This window comes from Sturnira hondurensis, unplaced genomic scaffold (assembly GCF_014824575.4).
Source record: "Sturnira hondurensis isolate 20B ecotype Veracruz unplaced genomic scaffold, ASM1482457v3 Scaffold0011512, whole genome shotgun sequence".
Taxonomy (NCBI): domain Eukaryota; kingdom Metazoa; phylum Chordata; class Mammalia; order Chiroptera; family Phyllostomidae; genus Sturnira; species Sturnira hondurensis.
In genome coordinates, this window is record NW_028084143.1 from 105,967 (window position 1) to 126,440 (window position 20,474).

General features: G+C 52.6%; 1 protein-coding gene across 3 annotated transcripts in view; it reads right to left on the bottom strand.

Annotated features, from left to right (window-relative positions):
* Nucleotides 1–11,510: 11,510 nt before the first annotated feature.
* The window catches only part of CUNH1orf198 (chromosome unknown C1orf198 homolog), a 29,448-nt gene continuing 20,484 nt past the window's right edge, over nt 11,511–20,474 (bottom strand). Inside the window, exons 3-4 of one of the 3 annotated variants that reach the window (XM_037060218.1) lie at nt 15,679–16,188; nt 11,511–14,057 (exon numbers count right to left, since the gene is read on the bottom strand). In XM_037060218.1, the coding sequence (XP_036916113.1) occupies nt 13,998–14,057; nt 15,679–16,188 (570 nt within the window). In that variant the 3' untranslated portion in view covers nt 11,511–13,997. Of the gene's footprint in view, nt 14,058–15,678; nt 16,228–20,474 lie in introns of all 3 variants that reach the window. The other 2 variants (XM_037060217.1, XM_037060216.1) reach the window with 2 other exon arrangements.

Consider the following 20,474-nt stretch of genomic DNA (forward strand, 5'->3'; position numbering starts at 1 on the left):
TCATGGCACAAACATGTCCCACTGCCTTTGCCATCCATCTGTTAATGGATATTTGGGTTGTTTCGCTCTTTTTTTTTTTTAGTGGTTTTTGGCTATTGTGAATAATGCTGTTGTGACTATGGGCACACCTACGGGATTGGGTCTCTGTTTTCAGTTCTGCTGGGTGTTAACCCAGAAGCAGAATGCTGGGTGACCTGATAATCCTACGCCAAATTTTCTGAGGACCAGCCAGACTGTTTCCGCTGTAGCTGCGCTATTTCATGCCCACGCGGGCAGTACAGGGGGGCAGTACAGGGGGACTACAATCTCTCCACATCCTCGCCAGCACCTGCCGTATTCCTTACGTTTCTGTCATGTTTGTATTATTTTTATAAGAGCTATCCCAGCGGAGGTGAAGGTTGAGGCCCCATTTCTGAGAAACCGAGCCAAGGGGGTTGAATTAATTAACATGTTCTCATATTTGTCCAAGCATACTTGCAACTTTTTTCCAGGTCTTCTTTTCAAATTGAAACCCGTTTCCTGAGAAACAGCCATCACTGTTGTGTAGTCTTTGGTTTCTGGCTACTGCATCTCCATTGGGATTCTCCAGGAAGTCTTGCCTCTGTTCCGGAAGGTGGGAATGCTGCTCACTGGGTGAGTCCCCTCTGCTCAAGCACAGCTGGAGCTGGCGAGCTATTTGCATTTCAGCAGGACGGTGGGCAGGTTTGGAAGTCAAGGCCAAGTCGGAGCAGACCACCTCTTCTCCAGACACCACGGAGGTGGGACTGCAGGCCCTCTCCGAGATTTGTCAGTGCTCCTGCGTGAATCCGGGGACTAGGGCCTGGCAGGGCGTGCTAAGCGTTTGTCTTTGGTCTAGGACCATGGCTCTGAAGGTGGCAGAAACATCACTTTTTAAGTGTAAACAACAAAGCCGTAGAGTCAAAGCTCCTTGTAGACAAAGAGTCCCTCCTAGACCAAACTCGGATAAGGCTCCGAGCGCGATCTTCCACCCAGCCAGGCCTCCACCGTGGACTTGCGTGTTCTTGTCTGATTTTAGCAAGGATCCTGCTCAACCAGTTTAACCAGAATCCTCCATCCTCAACATCCGGTCATAGTGGATACCCAATCAGGTGCCTCGGCCCCTGCCTTCCCCAGGTGATGTCTGATGGCCTTCGCCTGCCTCCAGCAGGAACCCCATTAGAGGCTGGAAGGACCCCTGATGGTTCCTCTTAGTGATTTTCCAGCCTCTGACCTCCCTGCCCTGCTCCTTGGCTACAAATTCCCGCTTTTCCCAGTTGCATTCAGAGTTCATCCCAGCCACTCACCCAGGACAGAACCCCAAAGGCGGGGCCTACACCTATCACCTGGGGCCCGAAGGAAGTCTGCCTTCACCAAGCGCCTTCACCAAGAGTCTCACGTAATTTTCCTTTAACATCATCTCCCGCCCAGGGCCCCTCCCACCCACTTCTGACTCTGCCTGCGAGGAGGGGGACAGATTCACTGCTGCACACGCTCCCCCTCTCAGCCCTGGCACTGCTCCTAAGTCACAGGGCATTGACTTCCCAGGCGAAAACTTTCCTAAAACAAGCCAGATCACAGGCACACACTCTCCAATGTATTTCTCTGTCCATAGCACTGAAAAAAACCTATAGAGATTTATGGACTTGAGTGTATGAATCGGAACAATACATACAGCCATCCTGTGTGAGGCCACTTAGTAGGAAACTGTAGCCATGACGTGTCTATGAAATAACAGCAAATGAAATGTACGCTCGAAAAATAAGCCTTCAACCGAGATCAAGGAGATCGTTTTCTTGGAAAGAACTTGGCCGGGAGTGCAGGAGTTAAAAGTAACATATGAGGAAGTTACAAGGCCAAGGCCAAGTCTTCTTTGTACTTTCACCAGGGTGTGGGGATGCTTTTCAAGGTCAAGGAGAAAGAAAGAGGATTAGATTCCTCGGTCTGTCTGTTTGTTTGTCTGTGTGTCTCTCTCTCCCCACCTCACATCCTAACTATCCCAGCACTGCCCATGGCCTTGCTGGTGACGTAAACCAGGCAAATACAAACTGCCTGATGCCCGGTTTCCTCGCTCCACAAACCCAGACATTGTAACGGAGTCTTTGCAAAACGGTGGAAGTGGCGCAGAGAAGGATGACTCATCCGTGTCTCCACGACCTTCTGGAGTACAGCAGCGGGCCAGGCCCAGGCTCGATGGAGGAGAAACGGGGACAAGCACCATGGCGTGAGGAGGCGGAGGGACCGATGTCCGGGGTGTGGGACAGAGCCAGCAACAGGGCCACCAGCAAAAACGCACCAAGTGGGACAAGGAGCCCATCCCCACCTGAGAGTCGGGGTCATTGTGGACAATCAGTGTGAATTCGCCTCGACAGGAAAGGGGAGTCGGTCCTCAGGGGCACTGCAGAGCTGGTGGCTTGGAAGGTACTGATTCAGACACACCACTGAAATTCAGGCGCTTGCAAGAGTTTGAAAAGAGAGCACCCGGGGGCGGGGGGCAGAGCCTTCAAAGGGCCTGGTGTCAGGACACGGAAGAAGAAATTAGAGGCAGGGAGGGGAGAGAGAGACGAGAAGGCTTTGCTGGGGTGGAAAAGAGAGACATCCGAACCCTGTCCGTTTGAATCTAGTCTGCGTTTTCCCCCATGACTTCCAGAACCAGCTGCAGCCCCTTCACCAGGCAACCTGGCAGAGGGCTGAGGACCGAAAGCCAGTCAGAGCCGAGAGCCGAGCCGAGAGCCGAGCCGAGTGTGTGTGGGCCAGGGGACAGGGGTCAGTCCCTGCCTGGGTGACACTAGACACCTCCCAGCACACTCCCTTGGGGACCTCCCCTGGTCAAGTGACTCCAGGCACCAGGTCACTAGTGCTGTGTCTCTCCAGTATCTGTGTAAGGTGTCTTGCGGTGAGGGAAATGCGACGATCCCCCCAAATCTAACCGTGTCCACGTGGTCGGGAAGAAGCCCTTCTACTGCTGTTCCTCCGATGCTTGGCTGGTCCCCCCCACTCCCCGGGATGGGGCCAGGCCAGGTGGGGCAGACAGAGTGGTCAGTGTCAATGACACGGGTGGTGCTGGTGGCACGGAGTTCAGGAGCTGGGGCCTCACTGGAAAAGCTCTTCTTGCTCATCCCGTCCCAGGAAAATATTGCCTCTGTTCTCCCTGAGAGCCAGGTTCCGGCTGGCGAAGAATCCGCTAGCAGGCCCTTCGGTGGAAAAGTAAAAATCCCCACCTCTCCTGCCAAAGAGATGTTCAAATTGGCCGACTCTTCAAACCAGTTCCAAATTTGCAGGGAAGGGGAGAAAGGAAGAGGAGGGGGGTGTGAGGGCAGCGAGCACACCAAAGGCAAGCCATTGACAACACCAGGGAGCTCGGCAGGTCCGGGAGGCCAGCCTGCAGCCGGCCCGGGGTGCTCAGGGCCCGTCAGGCCTGGACTCCCAGAAACAGGCTGTGGCGGGGTCTGTGAGTGGGACCTCTTTCTCCCCAGGAGCCTGAGGAAATCACACCTCAGGTCATTTGCTTCTAGAGATTCAAGTCTTTCTTTTTCTGCCTCCACGTTCTGGCGGCTGCCCGGGCACTGAGCTTGGCGAGGGCTCTCCCCACGGAGGGGATGGAAGTGCGGGGGGCGGGGGCGCTGAGGAGCATCATGCCCTCGGAGACTGCTGGTCCCCCTCACCTGCTTTGTGCACTAAACCCCCCATGCCCCAAACTGCCCCATTTACAGGCTTCTGCTCTGTCCTAAAGACAGCAGGGGAAAAGCGTTTTGTAGAGAAAACTGACAACCCAACTTCTGCGTGTCTAGAAGCTGGAGTGAGTTCAAAGACTGGGAGAAGCCACAGGGAGCGTTTTGTTGCCCCAGCAAGGGGCCCTGGAGTCCTCCTGCCCACATCCGCGGCCACAGCCGCACCAGCTCAAATCCAGAGAACCGGAGGGCGGGGGTGGGTGCTGGGGTCCGCTGTCTGCCCCAGAAGAGGCCCCAGAGCCAGGAGAACAGCGGGAGCAGGTCCTAACAGGAGCATCTGTGTCTGATTACCCGGGAAGAGATGCTCTCGAGAGGAAGAAACACAAGTGTGACTCGACCCACCCGCCGGCCCCAGCTTCCCCCCAGAGCCACAGCCTCCCAGGCCCCTCAGAGTCATACTGCCCTGGGCTGGAGTTTGACAACCCCCCCTGTCAATGTGGGAAGCCTGCAGATAGGACAGAGTATAGAATAAACTCTATCCCGATTGGTCACTGTAGTTCAAGGTGAGCCAACCTGTATGCCTGAAGCAATTGGAAACTATTCAAATGTTAAGTTGTGAAGTACCTGAAATTGCTTCCTCAATGGTCTCCCTCTGACTCAGCTCCGTTCCTGGAGCTGCTGGAACGTTCTGTCCCCAAACACTCTCCTGCTGAAAGTAGAGACGGATGGAGAAGCTGCACGGACCAGAGGGACACCCCTGGGCGTCATAAACTCGGCACATCACTAAGTCCCCCAGCCCCTTGATTTCAGGGAAGATTGAAGGCAGCTGGTCCAAGCTGGCTCATCTCTTCTCTATTTTGTATTTAAGGTGCATTTCTTACAGACTCCTTATAGCAGGGGCCTTTTATAAATCTAGTCTGACAATTTCCGCTTTCCAATCGAAGCATTTCGGCCACTTGCATTTAACATAACTAGCAAGATCGTTGTGTGTGAACCCACCATGTTGCTCTTTGTTTTATATTTGTCCCTTTTTTTCTGTTTTCCTCTCTTCCCGCTTTCTTGCTGAGTAATCTTTAACATCCCATCTTATTTCCACAATTAGATTATTACTCATGCATCTTTGCTTTAATTTTTTAGTGGTTGCTCCACCATTCACGACTGGTATGTTTGACTCATCCCAGTCTGCCTTTCAATGCTATATCACTTCGTGTGTCACATAGGAACTTGGAACTTGACAAGAGAACACACCCATTTCTCCCGCCCATCTTTTCAGGTGCTGTGCATTTTATTTCTACGTGAGACAGAGGCCACACACAGCATGATTATTTTTTGCTTTAAACAATTATCCTTCTAAATGTTTTTAAAGCTGAAAAAACGGCATTTATATCTCCTCCTATAGTTACCATTTCCTGCCCTCTTCCTGCCTTTGTGCAGATGCAAGCTTCCGTCTGGTATCATTTCCCTCTTGCCTGAAGAACTTTAATATTTCTTGTAATGCAGGTCAACTGGGGACACAGTTTCTCAGCTTTTGTGTATGTATACAAAGCTTTTCTTTTGCCTTCAGTTTTTAAGGATTTTTGTCGTTGCTGGATTTTGAACTTGAGGTTGATAGTTCCATTTTTTCCAGCACTTGAGAGATGTCATTCCATTTGCTTCAAGCTTGCATATTTTGAGATGAGAAGTCAGCAGTCATGAGGTCATTCTCAACACCCCCCTACCCACCCCACTTTCTAACATGTCTTTTTTAACGCCAGCTGTTCTTATAAATTTTATTACTTTCAGCCACTTATAACATTGTGTGTGTGTGTGTGTGTGTGTGTGTGTGTGTGTGAGTTCATCCTGCTGGAATTTCACTGAACTTCTGGAATCTGTGCATTTACTGTTGTTACCAAATTTGGATAAATTTGGCCAGTATTTCTTCAAATACTTGTTGCATCAGCCTCCCTCTCTTCTGCTNTCTCAACACCCCCCCCACCCACCCCACTTTCTAACATGTTTTTTTAACGCCAGCTGTTCTTATAAATTTTATTACTTTCAGCCACTTATAACATTGTGTGTGTGTGTGTGTGTGTGTGTGTGTGAGAGTTCATCCTGCTGGAATTTCACTGATCTTCTGGAATCTGTGCATTTACTGTTGTTACCAAATTTGGATAAATTTGGCCAGTATTTCTTCAAATACTTGTTGCATCAGCCTCCCTCTCTTCTGCTTCTGGGACTCTGATTACTCACATATTGGACGACTTAGTGTTCTCCCCCATGACATCGAGGCCCTGTTCATCCCTCCCCCCCACCATGTTTCTGCTTCATTCTGAATAATTGTACTGCGGTCTTCACATTTACTTACTTCTGAAGTATATCATCTAACTTTAATATATTCCAGTGAAGTTCTCATTTCAGATATTTATTTTTAAAAGTTCCATTTCTTTCTTTGAAACATTTTACTTTACATCTCTGGGCAGATGGACCATATGAATAAGAGCTGTTCTAAAATCTGATTTCCATCATCTCCCTCATTTCTGGGCTGGTCTCCCGATTGACGTTTCTCCTGGTTGTGAATCACATTTCCCTGCTTGTTCGTGTCTAGTCATTTTGATTAGCTGCTGACCATCATGAAGTTTAGGTTTCTTGCTAATTTTGTAATAGTTGTATAAAGAATGCAGGACGTATCCTGGCAGGCAGCGAAGTTCCTTGTGAATTGGTTTGATTCTTTTTTTAAAGTATTTTATTTATTTATCTTTAGAGGGGAAGGGAAGGAGAGAGGAAGAGAAATATCAATGTATGGTTGCTTCTCGTGCATCCCCTGCTGGGAACTGGCTGGGAACTGACCTGCAACCCAGGTATGTGCCCTGACTGGGAATCGAACCGTGGTCGTCTGGTTCACAGGCCCACGCTCAATCCACTGAGCTACACCAGCCAGGGTTGGTTTGATTCTTTTAAAGCTCTTTTACAACAGATCTAAAGTACCTGTTATTTTAAGGCTGACAGCCCCACTTCCAGCGCATGGTCCCCCAGGATCTCTGACGGGAGCCCCACATGTTCAGCATGATCTGCGCTCCACCCAGGGGCCATCTGAGCGAACCCTGGCCTTGTTTGAACTCTGGGACGTGTTTACCTGACAGCTCCCTGATATACTGCCTTCTTGGAGGCCGTTCCTGCCCAGCCCATGAGGGTTTCACCTGACACTTGCAGCAGTTTGGTCTTTGGCCAAAGACTTAAGGGAACCCCTATGCAGATTTCTGGAACTCCTCCTCTCTGGAGCTCTGCCCTTTCAGTTCTAGCCCCCATGGCCTTTCCAACTCCAAATGCATTCTCCCCACCTCAGCAAGATCGCCAGGCTCCACTTGGACTTCCCGCCCCCACCTCCCGCACTGCAGTCCAGAAACTGCCTCCAAGAGACTCACGGAGAATTTGGTGCATCCTTCTCTGCACACTCCCCTCCCACAGACCCCAGCTACCTTTTCCTCCCCGAACTCATTCGTCTCAGCTCAGGAAGACTCCCGGCCATACAGTCCAGCGTTGGAAAGCCAGGACAGTCTCACCACACGTACGGTCCTGCCTCTCCTATACAAGGTGTAGCAAAAACACATTTACAGTGGTTTGCATGGAAAATAATACAACTATCAGTAAATAATACAAGAACAAACTTTCCCACACTCACAACCGTGAACCTGACTTTCGCCCCTCCCTGTATTTTCCCCCATTTTATGGTTGTTTATAACACGAGGGTAAGTCTACTCCCAGTTACTCTGCCATGGCGAGAGCCAGCAATCTTGTCCACTTTTAACAATTTTTAACTATAAATTTGTTTGCATGGTCCTGTGTTCAGCCTGCCTCCTCCCCTACAGTGTAAGCCCATGAGGGTAGTAGCATCTTTGTGTATCACACACTACTGAATCCCGGGGCCCGGCACCAGGCTGCGACACAGTAAGAACTCGGAAGGCAAATGGGGCGCTGTGATCCTGAGGCCACACGCTGGCGTGAATCGATGGACAGAGACCAGCTGAGGGGGTGGTGGGCCGAGAAGGAGCTCCTGGCACCAAGCACACAGCCACGGCCCATGTGTTGCCAGGGTTTCGCGTGGATCTCACTTCCAGTCTGCACTGTCCCTCTGACACATGCTCTGCACTTGTACCCGGACACTGTCACACACACACACAGGCCCCAAAGACGGGCAGTAAATGCTTTGAAACGCCGGTACTGGGTTAAAGCAGTAGACTGTGTTTCCTGCATTTCTGTGATACAGTTAGAAAACCCGAGATAACTCTGAAAGACCTTCACATACGTCACGGTGCGTGTTTGTCACGTGACAGATTCTCGGGAGGGGCAAACTTTGGCTGCTGTGGGAAAGGCCGTGGCCAACTGACGAAATCGGCTTTTCTGCCCCGCCCCAAACAGCTGGTGTGATTGCATCTACACAGATCACAACCAGAGCTGAGCCTCGGGAGAGCGGAGCAGTGCTGGCCACCGGCCACCGCCAACCCGAAACACCAGAGAAACCTACGAGCCTCCTGTCCGACGTGAGAGCTCAGTACCAGACGCAGGTTACGAGAAACACCAACTTCCTTTGCAGGCAGGCGCCCACTGGCACATCGCCATGGGTCCATGCCGATCTCTGCTCTTCTTCTTTCCCGCCTCTGATTCCCGCCTCTGCCACCTCCACGGGGGCCGGCATTGCTCCGTTGAGTCTGTCTTGTGTTACACGCATGTTTTTAACTGATGCAGATGGCGTATTGTTCGATATTCCATCTTGTTTGCTGCTTTTATTCACTGAATGCTACATTTGTTCAGATCCACCCATGCTGCCACGTGGACACCTCATATGCTGCTTTTAGGTGCCACTGAATAACCCCTGGTGAGAGCATCCCATTTCACCCAACAACCTCCCCCTGACAGATGGACATCAGCTTGCCCCTCCCCCACCGAGTTGTCACAAACAGCATTGCAGTGAACAGCCCTGTGCACACCCCGTAAGTGCCTGTGTTAAAGACTTCCTTTCAGACTTATGTCCTGGAGCAGAACTGTGGGGCTGCAGGACATACGGTGAAACCCTGCCACATTACTCCCGAGACCGTATCTGCGCAGTTCCTCTAAGCCAGGGTTTCTGAACCCCAGCACTACCGACGTCTGGGACCAGACCCTTTGCTGTGGGACCTGAACCGGGCACTGAGGGGCGTTCGGCAGCGGCCCTGCCCTTGCCCACCAGACGCCGACAGCAGGCTCTCCCCACCCTCGGTGGTGTTGGCACGAATGACCACCAAGTGTCCGAATTTGCTGCTGGTTGAGAGCCGCTGCCCTAGCCCATTTCTGAGATTATCCAACTCTCTCTACTTTTCTCTCCGATAACCAGTTACCTGATGCACCTTTTCACATGCTTTCCAGTTTTTGAGGGTTTTCCCTACTGTTCCGTTTCAGTTGCTGGCTTCCTGTTGCTGTGCAGGAGTGCCCTCTGGATCCCCAGTGCTGGTCCTTCACTGCCAAAGGTGTAGCAAATGTGCTCTCCCACCCTTTCAGCTCATTAGCTCTACCCATGCTCACTCCACTGACAACAACCCTTCATGTTCACGTACAAGATGCAGTAGGCTGCTTTGTGGTCTGCACGTTTGAACTTTCACGGAAGAAGCCCTTCCTTGTCCTCGGGCACGAGATAGGTTCCCTATTAGCTTTACACCTACACCTTCTTTCATTTGGTCTGGACTCCACGTGGAGCCCCCTAGTGCCCGGTGTTGGGTACTTCTGTCTCCATGCAGTGAACCCAGCCACTTCATTCCTGTGGTGCCACTCGATTGTACACTTAAGCTCCCACGTGCAGGGACGTGCACATGGGCTCCTGGTCCACTCTGATGGAACCCCTGGCCCCTGCAGCAATGCCCACAGACTTGCTTTTACGGCTTCATGACGTGCTTCCACAACTGAGAGCCACACCCCTCATCCTTTGGTGAACGATTAGCCTGCAGGTTCATGTAAATTTGTCAAATTTCTCAGAATAGCCAACTGCAATGTTTGTCAAGATTGCACTGACTGTATAAAACGACTTGGGGGAAAATGACATTTTTAGAATATTGTTACCCGACCCGGGATCATCACGTCTTCCTCCAGTCCTTCTATTTCATTTTTGTAGTTTTTGTCGAAGTTGAGTCCTGGACACTGTATATCTCTGGCTGCCATGAGGAGTTGGTACCTTTCAATTCACATTTCCCGTTGGAACTGCTGCCCTTGATTTTGAAGTTGATCTTACATCCAGAACTGCCTGAGTTGGGGGACTTCAGCATCACTGGTTTCCCTTCTGGGCACCCCACCCCCCCATCTTCGTATCAATGCACCTGGAAGGCGGTTAAGTTCGTTAGAAGACTGCATGTGAGCGTGGAGTCAGACCGACCCGAAGGCGGGAAGGGCCCTATAATTCCCCACCCTCTTGCCCCCAGATTCCCTATTTTCCCTCCGGGCTGCAAAGTGTAAACAGGCCCGGGCATATCTTGTCTTTATGGGGACAGCTTTCCCTCCAAAGAAACACTTCTTTTAAAAAAAGGTATATTAGGACCACATGCTGACCTACCATCCAAGTTGCCAAACGCACAGGCCAGGAGCTATCGTGCCTCCTCTCCTCANACGTGCTTCCACAACTGAGAGCCACACCCCTCATCCTTTGGTGAACGATTAGCCTGCAGGTTCATGTAAATTTGTCAAATGTCTCAGAATAGCCAACTGCAATGTTTGTCAAGATTGCACTGACTGTATAAAATGACTTGGGGGAAAATGACATTTTTAGAATATTGTTACCCGACCCGGGATCATCACGTCTTCCTCCAGTCCTTCTATTTCATTTTTGTAGTTTTTGTCGAAGTCGAGTCCTGGACACTGTGTATCTCTGGCTGCCATGAGGAGTTGGTACCTTTCAATTCACATTTCCCGTTGGAACTGCTGCCCTTGATTTTGAAGTTGATCTTACATCCAGAACTGCCTGAGTTGGGGGACTTCAGCATCACTGGTTTCCCTTCTGGGCACCCCACCCCCCCATCTTCGTATCAATGCACCTGGAAGGCGGTTAAGTTCGTTAGAAGACTGCATGTGAGCGTGGAGTCAGACCGACCCGAAGGCGGGAAGGGCCCTATAATTCCCCACCCTCTTGCCCCCAGATTCCCTATTTTCCCTCCGGGCTGCAAAGTGTAAACAGGCCCGGGCATATCTTGTCTTTATGGGGACAGCTTTCCCTCCAAAGAAACACTTCTTTTAAAAAAAGATATATTAGGACCACATGCTGACCTACCATCCAAGTTGCCAAACGCACAGGCCAGGAGCTATCGTGCCTCCTCTGCTCATGGGCAGACGAACCAACGCAAGGCGTGCGGGCCCACTCGCCTCCCCACAGTGGCTGTACAAGTCAGCAAGTACAGTCAACTGCTCACCCAGAAATCCCTGCTCCCAAGGCGGCAAGGCCCCACTGGCCACCTGAGTCACCGATTTCCTGACAGGTATCCGTTTTAGAAGCGCATTCACCTGCAGGTTAATGAAACAGATCGCCTGGCCAGGCTTGACATGTTTCTTCCGAGGAAGACCAGCTCAGCCAGGTTCCGTGTGAAGGGTCTCTGGGAGACAGCACCTGCCCTGCCTAGTCGGTCACTTGCTGTGAGAAGCATGTCACCCAAAGGTGTACGCGAGCCCTCTAGGACACAGCCGGGGACCTGTGCACCCTGACACGGCTTCCCACCAGCCTTCGGAAGACCCGGGTCAGGACTGCGCAAGGGGGGCCTCCTGAAGCAGTTTGGCGCTGGTTTAACGAGTAAGAATCTGTTTCTTCTCTCTGTCCATCCCCGCCCCAGCAGAGGCCCACACAGACACGTCTAAGATATTTTAAATGGCTTTATTAAAGGTTATTGATACAAAATACAGCCAAGTTACAAGTAGCCAGTAGGAATTTGCATTTCTGAAAACGTGTATCAAAGAAAGGGAGGCCGCTCCGACGCCCCCGCGGGGGCTGCGACCCCCACTGTCCCCAAAGTGGGCGGTGCTCCCAGGCCTGGGGGAGGGCGGGGACGGACCCCCAGGGGAAAGAACTGAGACTAGTTTCTGGCTTCTTGGGAGAGATTTTGCAAAAGACAATCACCCAAAGCAAGACACTGACTCCTGGAGCTGAATCCCAGGTGCAGGGGTGGACGTGGGGGTGGTGGTAGGGGAAATCCAAAAACACAGAGGCTGCAGCTGAAAAGTATTTTTAAAATAATAAATGGAAACTCCTGATACATGGCGGGGTGGACATAAGAGCTTAATTTTCCCTTATTTGGATGCACTGAAGGTAGATTCCCAGGAGAACGGGAAAGGAACCATCTTTGTATCTGAGTTGCCATGGTTACAACCCTCCCCACCCCCCCCACAAGGTCAGGCAATATGCAGACCAGGAGCCAGGATCCTCCAAGCCTTTGCTTCTCTCTCTCCCCTTTCCGTACTTCTGAAAGCGAAGCAAAACAACTCGACTTCAGGACTCCCTCTAGGATTTCTGGGTTCGAAGGGGATATTGGGCTTGATGGGAAAGTGGGAAAGAAATCAGAAGTGTCTCCCAGAAGAACAGACGGATCACGTTGGCCTAACTGTCCCAGGGCCCAGATCTTTTCTCCTCTCAACGCCAAGGAGCACCAACTCACGTCTGCACATCTCCTTGTTTTGAAGGGACCCTGCTTTCAGGCCTGGGTTCGAAGACAGCTCACTGCCCCCACTGAGGCAGGGGTAAGCCAGACTCGACCCTCCGCAGCTGGCCCGAGGGGCTGGCCCCCTTCTGTGCTGCCCCAATGGGATTTCTAGGCTCCTTTCCCTCACCTCGAGCTAGAAATCTGTTTTCCCTTTTATAGTTCAACTATACTTAAGTGGTACAGGAAAGAAAACGCCCTTCATTTGCCATAGGAGAGTCACCAGAGGAGGAAGGTCAACTCCAGTGCCCCGAGGAGCCAAATGAGGTTTCGGAACATTAAGAATTGGCAGGAACCAAACCACACGTTGGCTAAGCCACAGCTTTGGCAGAAACTTTCCTGGAAAAAATAAGAAAATTGCCATGTGCTTCCCCTTGGAGCCAGATAAAATATTCTGGAAATCATTTCAGATTTGTCCTATGAAACAAAGAGGCATTTTTTAAAAAGACACACTTTGATATTGAGAGCAGGCGCGGGCTGGCAGGACTCACTGGGATTAAGGCATCGGGTGAGGAGAACACAGTGAGAGGTGCCGTGCAGACCACACTTGGGCGTGTCCTGCAGGTTCCCGCAGCTCAGGGGCCAGGTGCCACCCCCATCAGAGCAAATGTGGGCGGGAGGTCCCACTCCGGGAGATGCCGTTGCTATGACACAAAAAGGTCTCCAGGAGGCGCTGCTGGGCCCGAGCAGGAGCCTGACTTCCACTTCTGCTGGCAGCCGGGGTTGGGGGAGGGTCCATGGTGACACAGCTGGACCAGTCCTTGGGATGAAGGCGCCCCTGCCAGGCCCACGCTGGGAGGTCTAACACAACTAGTCAGAAGAGCCCTGTCCACCAGCAACACCTGCCGTCAGCCCTTCCCCCTGCAGGTGCCCAGGACAGGGGACACCCACAGGCCACAGGAGCAGCAAAGAACTTCTACAACCGCTAAATCTAGATACAAAATAATGCAAAGTTAATACAAAACTTTGAAACATGCAACTCTTAAACAAGGATAGTTTGAATAAGTATCGGGGCCGCTTGAAGACGCCCTCTGCCTCGAGTCAAGTCTGTCCCCTCCAAAAGACGCAGGGCGGAGGGTGGCACTCGATTGGAGAAAGCTGGGACAGCTGGGAGCATGGGGTGGGGGGGGTGTGTGTGCGGGGGGGCAAACCTTTCCATGGTCACAGCCAGCATGCTGATGTCACCGTCGCTGAGCACATCACTAACCATCACCCACCAAAGGCGACCCACACACTCAAAAACAGGGAGGGGATCAAGGGGGAGGGGGTGGAAATCACTTTTACAACTTTGGTGACATGGTGGAGAAAACTCTTTCTCCGAGGACGGGGGGAACTGGGTGCAGCTGGAACAGAAGATTCATTCACAGGATTGACTGAACTCCAACAGTCTTAAAAAATTCCAGATGTAAAACGTGTTATCAAATCACTGAAAATAGCATGTATCTCTGGTCTTACCAAAAGGGGAAACTGGAAATCTGGACAAGGCAATATTTACCAGTTTCCAAAAGACTAAGAAATTTGCGTAGAGAAACCAGAAAACGAGCCAGGAAATGCCGCACTTTTCATCCTCCGCCACGCCACTCTAGAAAACATTTTGGGGGGGTGGGAGCTCTTGGTTTTTGGTGGAGGTTTTTTTTTGGTCTAACACAGTTTACCAGTTGTCCAGAAAATCGAACCCCGTCTTCAAGATGGCGCTGCTTGAGCTGACCTGCTGGGGAGACAAAAACACCAAAGTGAGGCAGGAGGGTGTTTTCAGTTTTGCGTAATCTAAAAACAGCATCTCATTTAAAATGACCCAAATGAAACAGAATGCCTCTGTCTCAGAAGCTCCCTGACCTCAATTTGCCTCGGAGCCTGAAACCAGAACACTAAATAAAATTCAATGCAAGCTACTGTCCCCAGGCATGTCTGTGAGCAGCTTCCAGACCTACCTACAGAGAAAAGGAGAAAAATGTACCTTTCCTCTTTCTGGAAGACAGGCACGTTTAAACTTAGTCATCGTGGAATCAGAGAACATGGTACAAATGGAGTCTTTCTAACGTAACATACACATACACACAACTTGCAAAGTTGAGGGAATAAAAAAACATGGGGAGAGGATGTAAAGCTTCCTTCAGATTACGTGGAAGGTTCTGGAGTGTTTTCCCTAACCCAGGGACATTTTTCATGTCAAGGACCTACCACGTGAACGACAAGGGTAAGTTCAGGCTGTCTCAAGCTGCTGAGATATTCAGACACGTCCCAACAGGCTCCCGCCAGCCCTGTGACTAAGGTGCCCCTTTGTTCCGGTCCAGCGTGGCAGATATCCCCAGGTGGCCAGCAGCCTTCCTGGGCAAGGACACTTTGACAATCCACCCTCCAGGCAGCTGCCAAACGCAAAGTGCATCCGCGGCAGCAATGGGCCACGCAACTTCCCCGGTGGCCTGGCTCCAGCCCAGTTCTGCCGCACCCGCATTGGAGAGTAAGCGAGCCAAAGTGGAAAACACTAAGGCGCTCAATTGAGTTTTCCTTTTTCTGGCTGCCTAGCAGTTTCTTCAACGTGGGAGCATCTCACTCTGGGCTCTGGGCTCAGAGCGCTGTCCTTTCAGAGGATCTTGGACTCCTGAGTCCCCTCTCCCCGAACTCGGTCCTGCGTCTCTTACGATAGAGACTCTCCACTGAGCTGGGCAAGCACTTCCTCTGGAGGAAAAGCCGACTGCAGGGGGTCAGAGAAAGACGCCCAGTCGGGGAGAGAGGCAAGTGGAGCCCGTCTGAGAGGCGCTGAGGGCAGGAAGACTAGACACACAGAGAGAGGAGATGGGCGGGAAAGGGAGGGGCCCAAAGCCCTGGCTGAAGACCCCGGGTAAACCCAAACCCATCCGCTGGGGGGTGGACCTGCAGCTGATGGAAGGTGGGCGGGGCGCCCACCACTCCATTTGGGAAACACCCAGAGGATGACCAGGGCCCAACCACAAAACACCCACCCATAAAAACTGGGCAAGGGACTTGAAGAGGCGTTTCTCCAAAGAAGATACACAAGTGGCCAGTGAGCAACAGGAAGACACTCAACATCACCAGTCACCCGAGACATGCCAATCAAACCCACAGCGAGACAGATCTCATTAGCATGGCTGTGATCTGTCTTGCTGGGCCTCCTGCTCACAGGAATGTAAAATGGTGCAACCACTGTGGAACTACCACAGGACCCAGCAACTCCTCCTCGGAGGTACACCCCACAGAACTAAAGCAGGACCTCAAACAGCTACTTGCACATCCGTGTTCACGGCAACATAAGCCACAACAGCCAAGAGGTGGAAACGCTGATGTCCCTCGTGGAGGAAGGGGCCACCCACCTGTACAGGTGCGGGTTCTGAGAACAGCTCGTCCTCCACGTCGTCCCTGTCCCCCAGGCCAGCCACGGGGGAGGGCTGCTTGCTCACGGGCTCGGAGAGGACCACTTCCTCCACGGGGCTGGCACTGGCCTGGACAGGCTGTGGCCCCTCACGCTCGACAGCAGCACTGGAAAGAACTCGCGGCTCTGGGCACAGGTAGCCGGGCCTCTCCGCCTTGGCCTCCCTGTCCTTTGGGGCAGGGTCTTGCCTGTAACAGGCCAGCAGGACCTTTTCACCTTTCTCCATGGACTTGATCTGGCTGGGCGTCAGCGACTGGAACTCGGCCTCGGGACCCTCCCCGCGTGACCGCTCCGCGTTGATCTTCCAGAAGGACGCTTCCTCCTCCTTCCGGGCGGGACCCAGGGCATCCAGGCTGGAGGACTTGCTGCCCTGGGGGGGCCGGAGGGCCTGCGAGCCCTGAGCGGCTTTGGGCAGCTGCCTAGGCTCGCTGGCGGGGCCGCCGCTCGGCTCCTGGATGGATAAGGCAGAGATGCTGAACTCCATCTGACTCTGCGCCGGGCACAGGGGGGAGAGAGCAGAAAGCAACCTTTGGAACCAACCGGAACAGGTATGCCTGCCCGCGCAGCCCACCCCCGCCACCGGCAGCAGTGTTAGCCCCTTGGGTCCATTTTCTGGAACTTTCTTGCTCTGATGCCAAGGCCCCGCCACAGCCCACACCACAAACAGCTCAGAGACCCCAACTCCTACTGCCTGTCGGGGCTCTCTCCGCTGGGCAAGCAGAGCACCAAGCAGCCTCCTCCGGAAGAACTCCACGGCCTTCCGGAGGAGCTGCTGGTGGGCGGCCACCCTCCCTGGGAGGGCGACGAGGGTCAAAACCCAGCCCCTGCCCCGGCCTCTTCCCCTGGGGACCTGCATCAGCGAGCAGGAGTTAAAGAAACCACCAGAGCCAGACCTTGCCTTCCTGGTCCAAAGCAACAAAGTCCAGGGCAGGCCTGAGAGCGCTGCAGGGGCCCGACCTCCCCTCCTGCCCCTCACACCTGCTCTGAACTGAATGGTGTCCCTCAATTCACACACTGAAGCCCTAACACCCAAAGTGAGGGTGTTAGGAGGCAGGGCCTGTGGGAGGCGATTAGGCTCAGGTGAGGTCAGGAGAGGGGAGTCCCACGATGGGGCTAGCGCCCTTGTAAGAAAAAACTGGAGAGATTTCTCTCCACCACGGGAGGGCACAGCAAGAGGGCGGCCCCCTGCGAAGCCAGAAGAGGGCCCTCACTGGGACCCAACCGCACTGGCACCCTCAGCTCCGCCTTCAGCCTCCAGAACTGCTAGAAATTTGTCTGCAGTTCAAGCCACCCTGTCTGTGGCATTTGTTACAGCAGCCTGAGTCGAACAGGGTGGCACATCACTCCAGAGGTGTCCTCCCGAGACGGCCCCACCAGCATGGCTGTGCGGGGCTCACCCTGTTGCTGGTCCTATAAGCCAGAACGCCACCCCCGACCTGAGATCGAGGATGCTGGAGGCACGGCCACACCCCACACCGCAGAGTCCCAGAAATGCTTTCTGCAACCCGATGCTGCTCGATCTCTAAAAACGATAGTGCTGAGCTGTTCTGACCGACAAATCGTTACATGGAAAACTAAAGCCTCTTTGGATCTGAACCCACAGGAGGACGCCGTCTCCCACGCTCAGCAGAACAAGCGACCGGCTGTCTCACTCCCTCCTAAAGTCAGTCTTGACAATGCCTCTCTTCCTCACCACTTCGGCTCCCCTCTTCTGCATGTTTTCAAATAAAAGTAATATTACACTGAAATAGAGATACTTGGCCAACTAGAAAGAAGAGGAAGAAAATCACTGATCACCCTTACCTCTCCCATAATTATTACTCCTTTTTGGATATTTGTGCAATCTCTTTCATGTGCGTATTTTATGAGGCTGCCGTTCTATAATGCCTGTGATTTGGGGCATTGTTTTCTCACTTAATAAAAGCGTCATCCATTATGCCACACGGTCTTTCTAATTCTAATGGGCACAAGATGTTGCACAGAGTAACTGTCCCGCCACCTACTTAGTCACTTCCTTGCTCCGGGACAGTTCTCTGCTTCTAATCTGTTGCTCTGATTAAGGTCACCACGGATGTCTTCAGGCACACAGCTCTGTCCCACCTGGAGTTCATCTCTGCAGACAGACTTCCAGAAGCAAAACATCGACAAACAAAGGGGTTCCCTAAATGGTTCTAGACGCATACAAACTACCCTATTTGTTTCCCAGAACCTGCCCCCTTTTTTGGTGCCAGCAGCTCCTTATCAAAGCAGCGTCACCAGCCACCACTCCCTCGTCACCACTGAGTGTCATCATTTAAAACTCTTCACTTATACTCGAACCGTGGCCCTTTATTACTTTAATGCCCACGCCTTCACTTAATAAATGGTTGACGCGGGGGTTTTTGTTTTGGTGAACAGCCCTCTAGCCCTCTCCCCATCGGGCGCGGGTAGGATTAAGAAAAGGATAAAGCACTGGTTTTCCTGTGGAAACCGCAGGTCCCGAACCTGGAAGCCACCCACTCTCTCAGTCTGAGACTTCCAAAAGGCCGCATTCCTACAGCCAGAGGTCAAGGCCCAGGGGAGATGACGAGGCCACGAAGAACTCAAGATCCAGTCACAAGCACAGGCCACCGTAAAGCTCAGCGTCGAAAGAAATAAAAGACACCAGAGCTCCTGCCCAGCCAGGTGCTAAGGTTCATCAGGTGTAGGTTCCCGAAAGCGGTCAATGCCACGGGCGCCCTTGGCGGGTGGTGGTTTTTGTTTTCCGAATTTTCTTTCTGCCGATCAGAGATGGGAGGTTTGGAGCAAGTCCATCAAGAATCATGCAGCTGAGGCTTCGACCTGGATCCGGCCCGTCCACGGCGAGAAGCCGTGCTGGGCACCTCGGCACCGACCCAAAGCCAGGGACCAGCAGGAATGCCGCCCACAGGCACAGCAGAGAGCCCGGTACCTAGCAGGATTGCTGTGCAACTATGTCAAGGACCTGGCTTGATTTTTAAAGGTCTGTTTCTGAGTAAACCACGTGCCCTCGGCATATTTCCAAATTCCACAACAGAATAGATGCTGTTGAGCACAGAGATGATGGTTTCTTTAAATAAGCAAATTAAAAATAGCTCGGAAGTGGGGACCAAGACTCCAGAATGGAGCTGACTTTGATCTGGAAATTGTAGTGTCAGACGGCTCTTCGAAGTGAGCCCTCTGTCAAGCCCCAGGCTTTTTTAGGATCAGCAATTTCTCCGGTGGGGGCGGAGTGGAGGTCTGCCTAGGGGCCTCTGGAAAACTAGGCCGGACATTGGCCTACAGGGAAGGCAGCCACGGACGGGACAAGCCAGGGACGCTGGGGAGAGAGGGCGGTCACAGCGCTTCCAAGACTGCTCCAGGCGTGTCGAAAGGGCACCAGGGCAGCACTGAGCTGGATGTGACATTCTCAAGCAGGACAGAGGCTATTCCCATGGCTCTTGGACATGTCACAACTCCTCGAGCAGGGTGTCACCTGGTTGGAAGAGAGGGCTCTGCTGGCAGAACTAGTTACCTGGCTTGGAGGCTTTAGAGCAAAAATGGGGAAAACCAGAACTTACAGCAGGAAACCATCCCAGGATATCTAATTCTCCTGAGCAGATGCTGTTTTGCAGTTTTCAAATAAGACTGTAATTTCCTGACTGGTGTGGCACAGTGGATTGAGTGCCAGCCTGCGAACCAGAAAAGTCCAGATTCCCAGCAGGGCCGATGCCTGGGGTGCGGGCCGGGTCCCCAGTTAGGGGCGTGTGAGAGGCAACCTATCAATATACTGCTCACACATGGGTGTCTCTCTCCCTCCCTTCTCGTCTAAAAAGTAAAATAAATTAAAAAGACTACAATCTTCTTTAAAAGTCTCCTCCCCACTGCTCGCCCTGGACGAAAAGGGTTTGTTCCTTGTATTTGAAGCTCGCACCCTTGGGAAGGGGCCAGGAGGAATGGGCAGAAGGGGCCAAGCGTCTGTTTCCCTGTGTCGACCCCGTCCTCCCGGCCCCGGACGCCTGCATGAACAGACTGGGCCGCGTCTGGGGGAGCCGCCCATCCAACCTGGGAGGGCGGCCCAGGGATCCCAGTCTGTAAAGGTGCCTACACACAGCAACAGGGCAAAGGGAAAAGGCCCAAACTCATCTACCTGCAACCCCACGCAGTCACACTTGTAGGTCATAGGGAAGGGGCACCTTTCCCTCGGGCAGCCTTTGCCATTTCATTTTTAAAAACTGATTTGAGAGAAAGAGAGAGCTACTTGCTGTCTTTATGCTGATTCCTGCATGAGTTCTGACCAGGGATTGAGCCCAAAACCTTGGTGCGCTGGGACGATGCTCTAACCAACTGAGCCATCAGGTCAGGTCAGCCTTTGCTGGTTCAAAGGAGCCTTGAGTGCTTCTCACTTCGTTGATTCAGCTCCAGCAGGGCTTCCCTCTCCGGTGGCCACTCACCTGCCCTTCTCTCCCAGACCAGGCTTAGCCTGGGCGGCCTCTGCTAGCGGAGTTCCTCCCTGGAGATGCCCCCAGCTCCTCCTGGGGCCCTAGACCCCCTCCCAAGGTGCTTCCAGACACCACTCACTTGCCCATCCCCTTCCTCCCCTCTAACGTGCCCCTCCTCAGTGATGGCAGGCCCGCCGCCAGCTACTCGACCCCTGAACGTGGGCTTTTTTCTTTAGCAACAAGGGAATAACAATCACCCTTTACTTCATTAGACCACTGTGAGATCACATGAGCGGACGCTCCTCAGGGCTTCAAAACA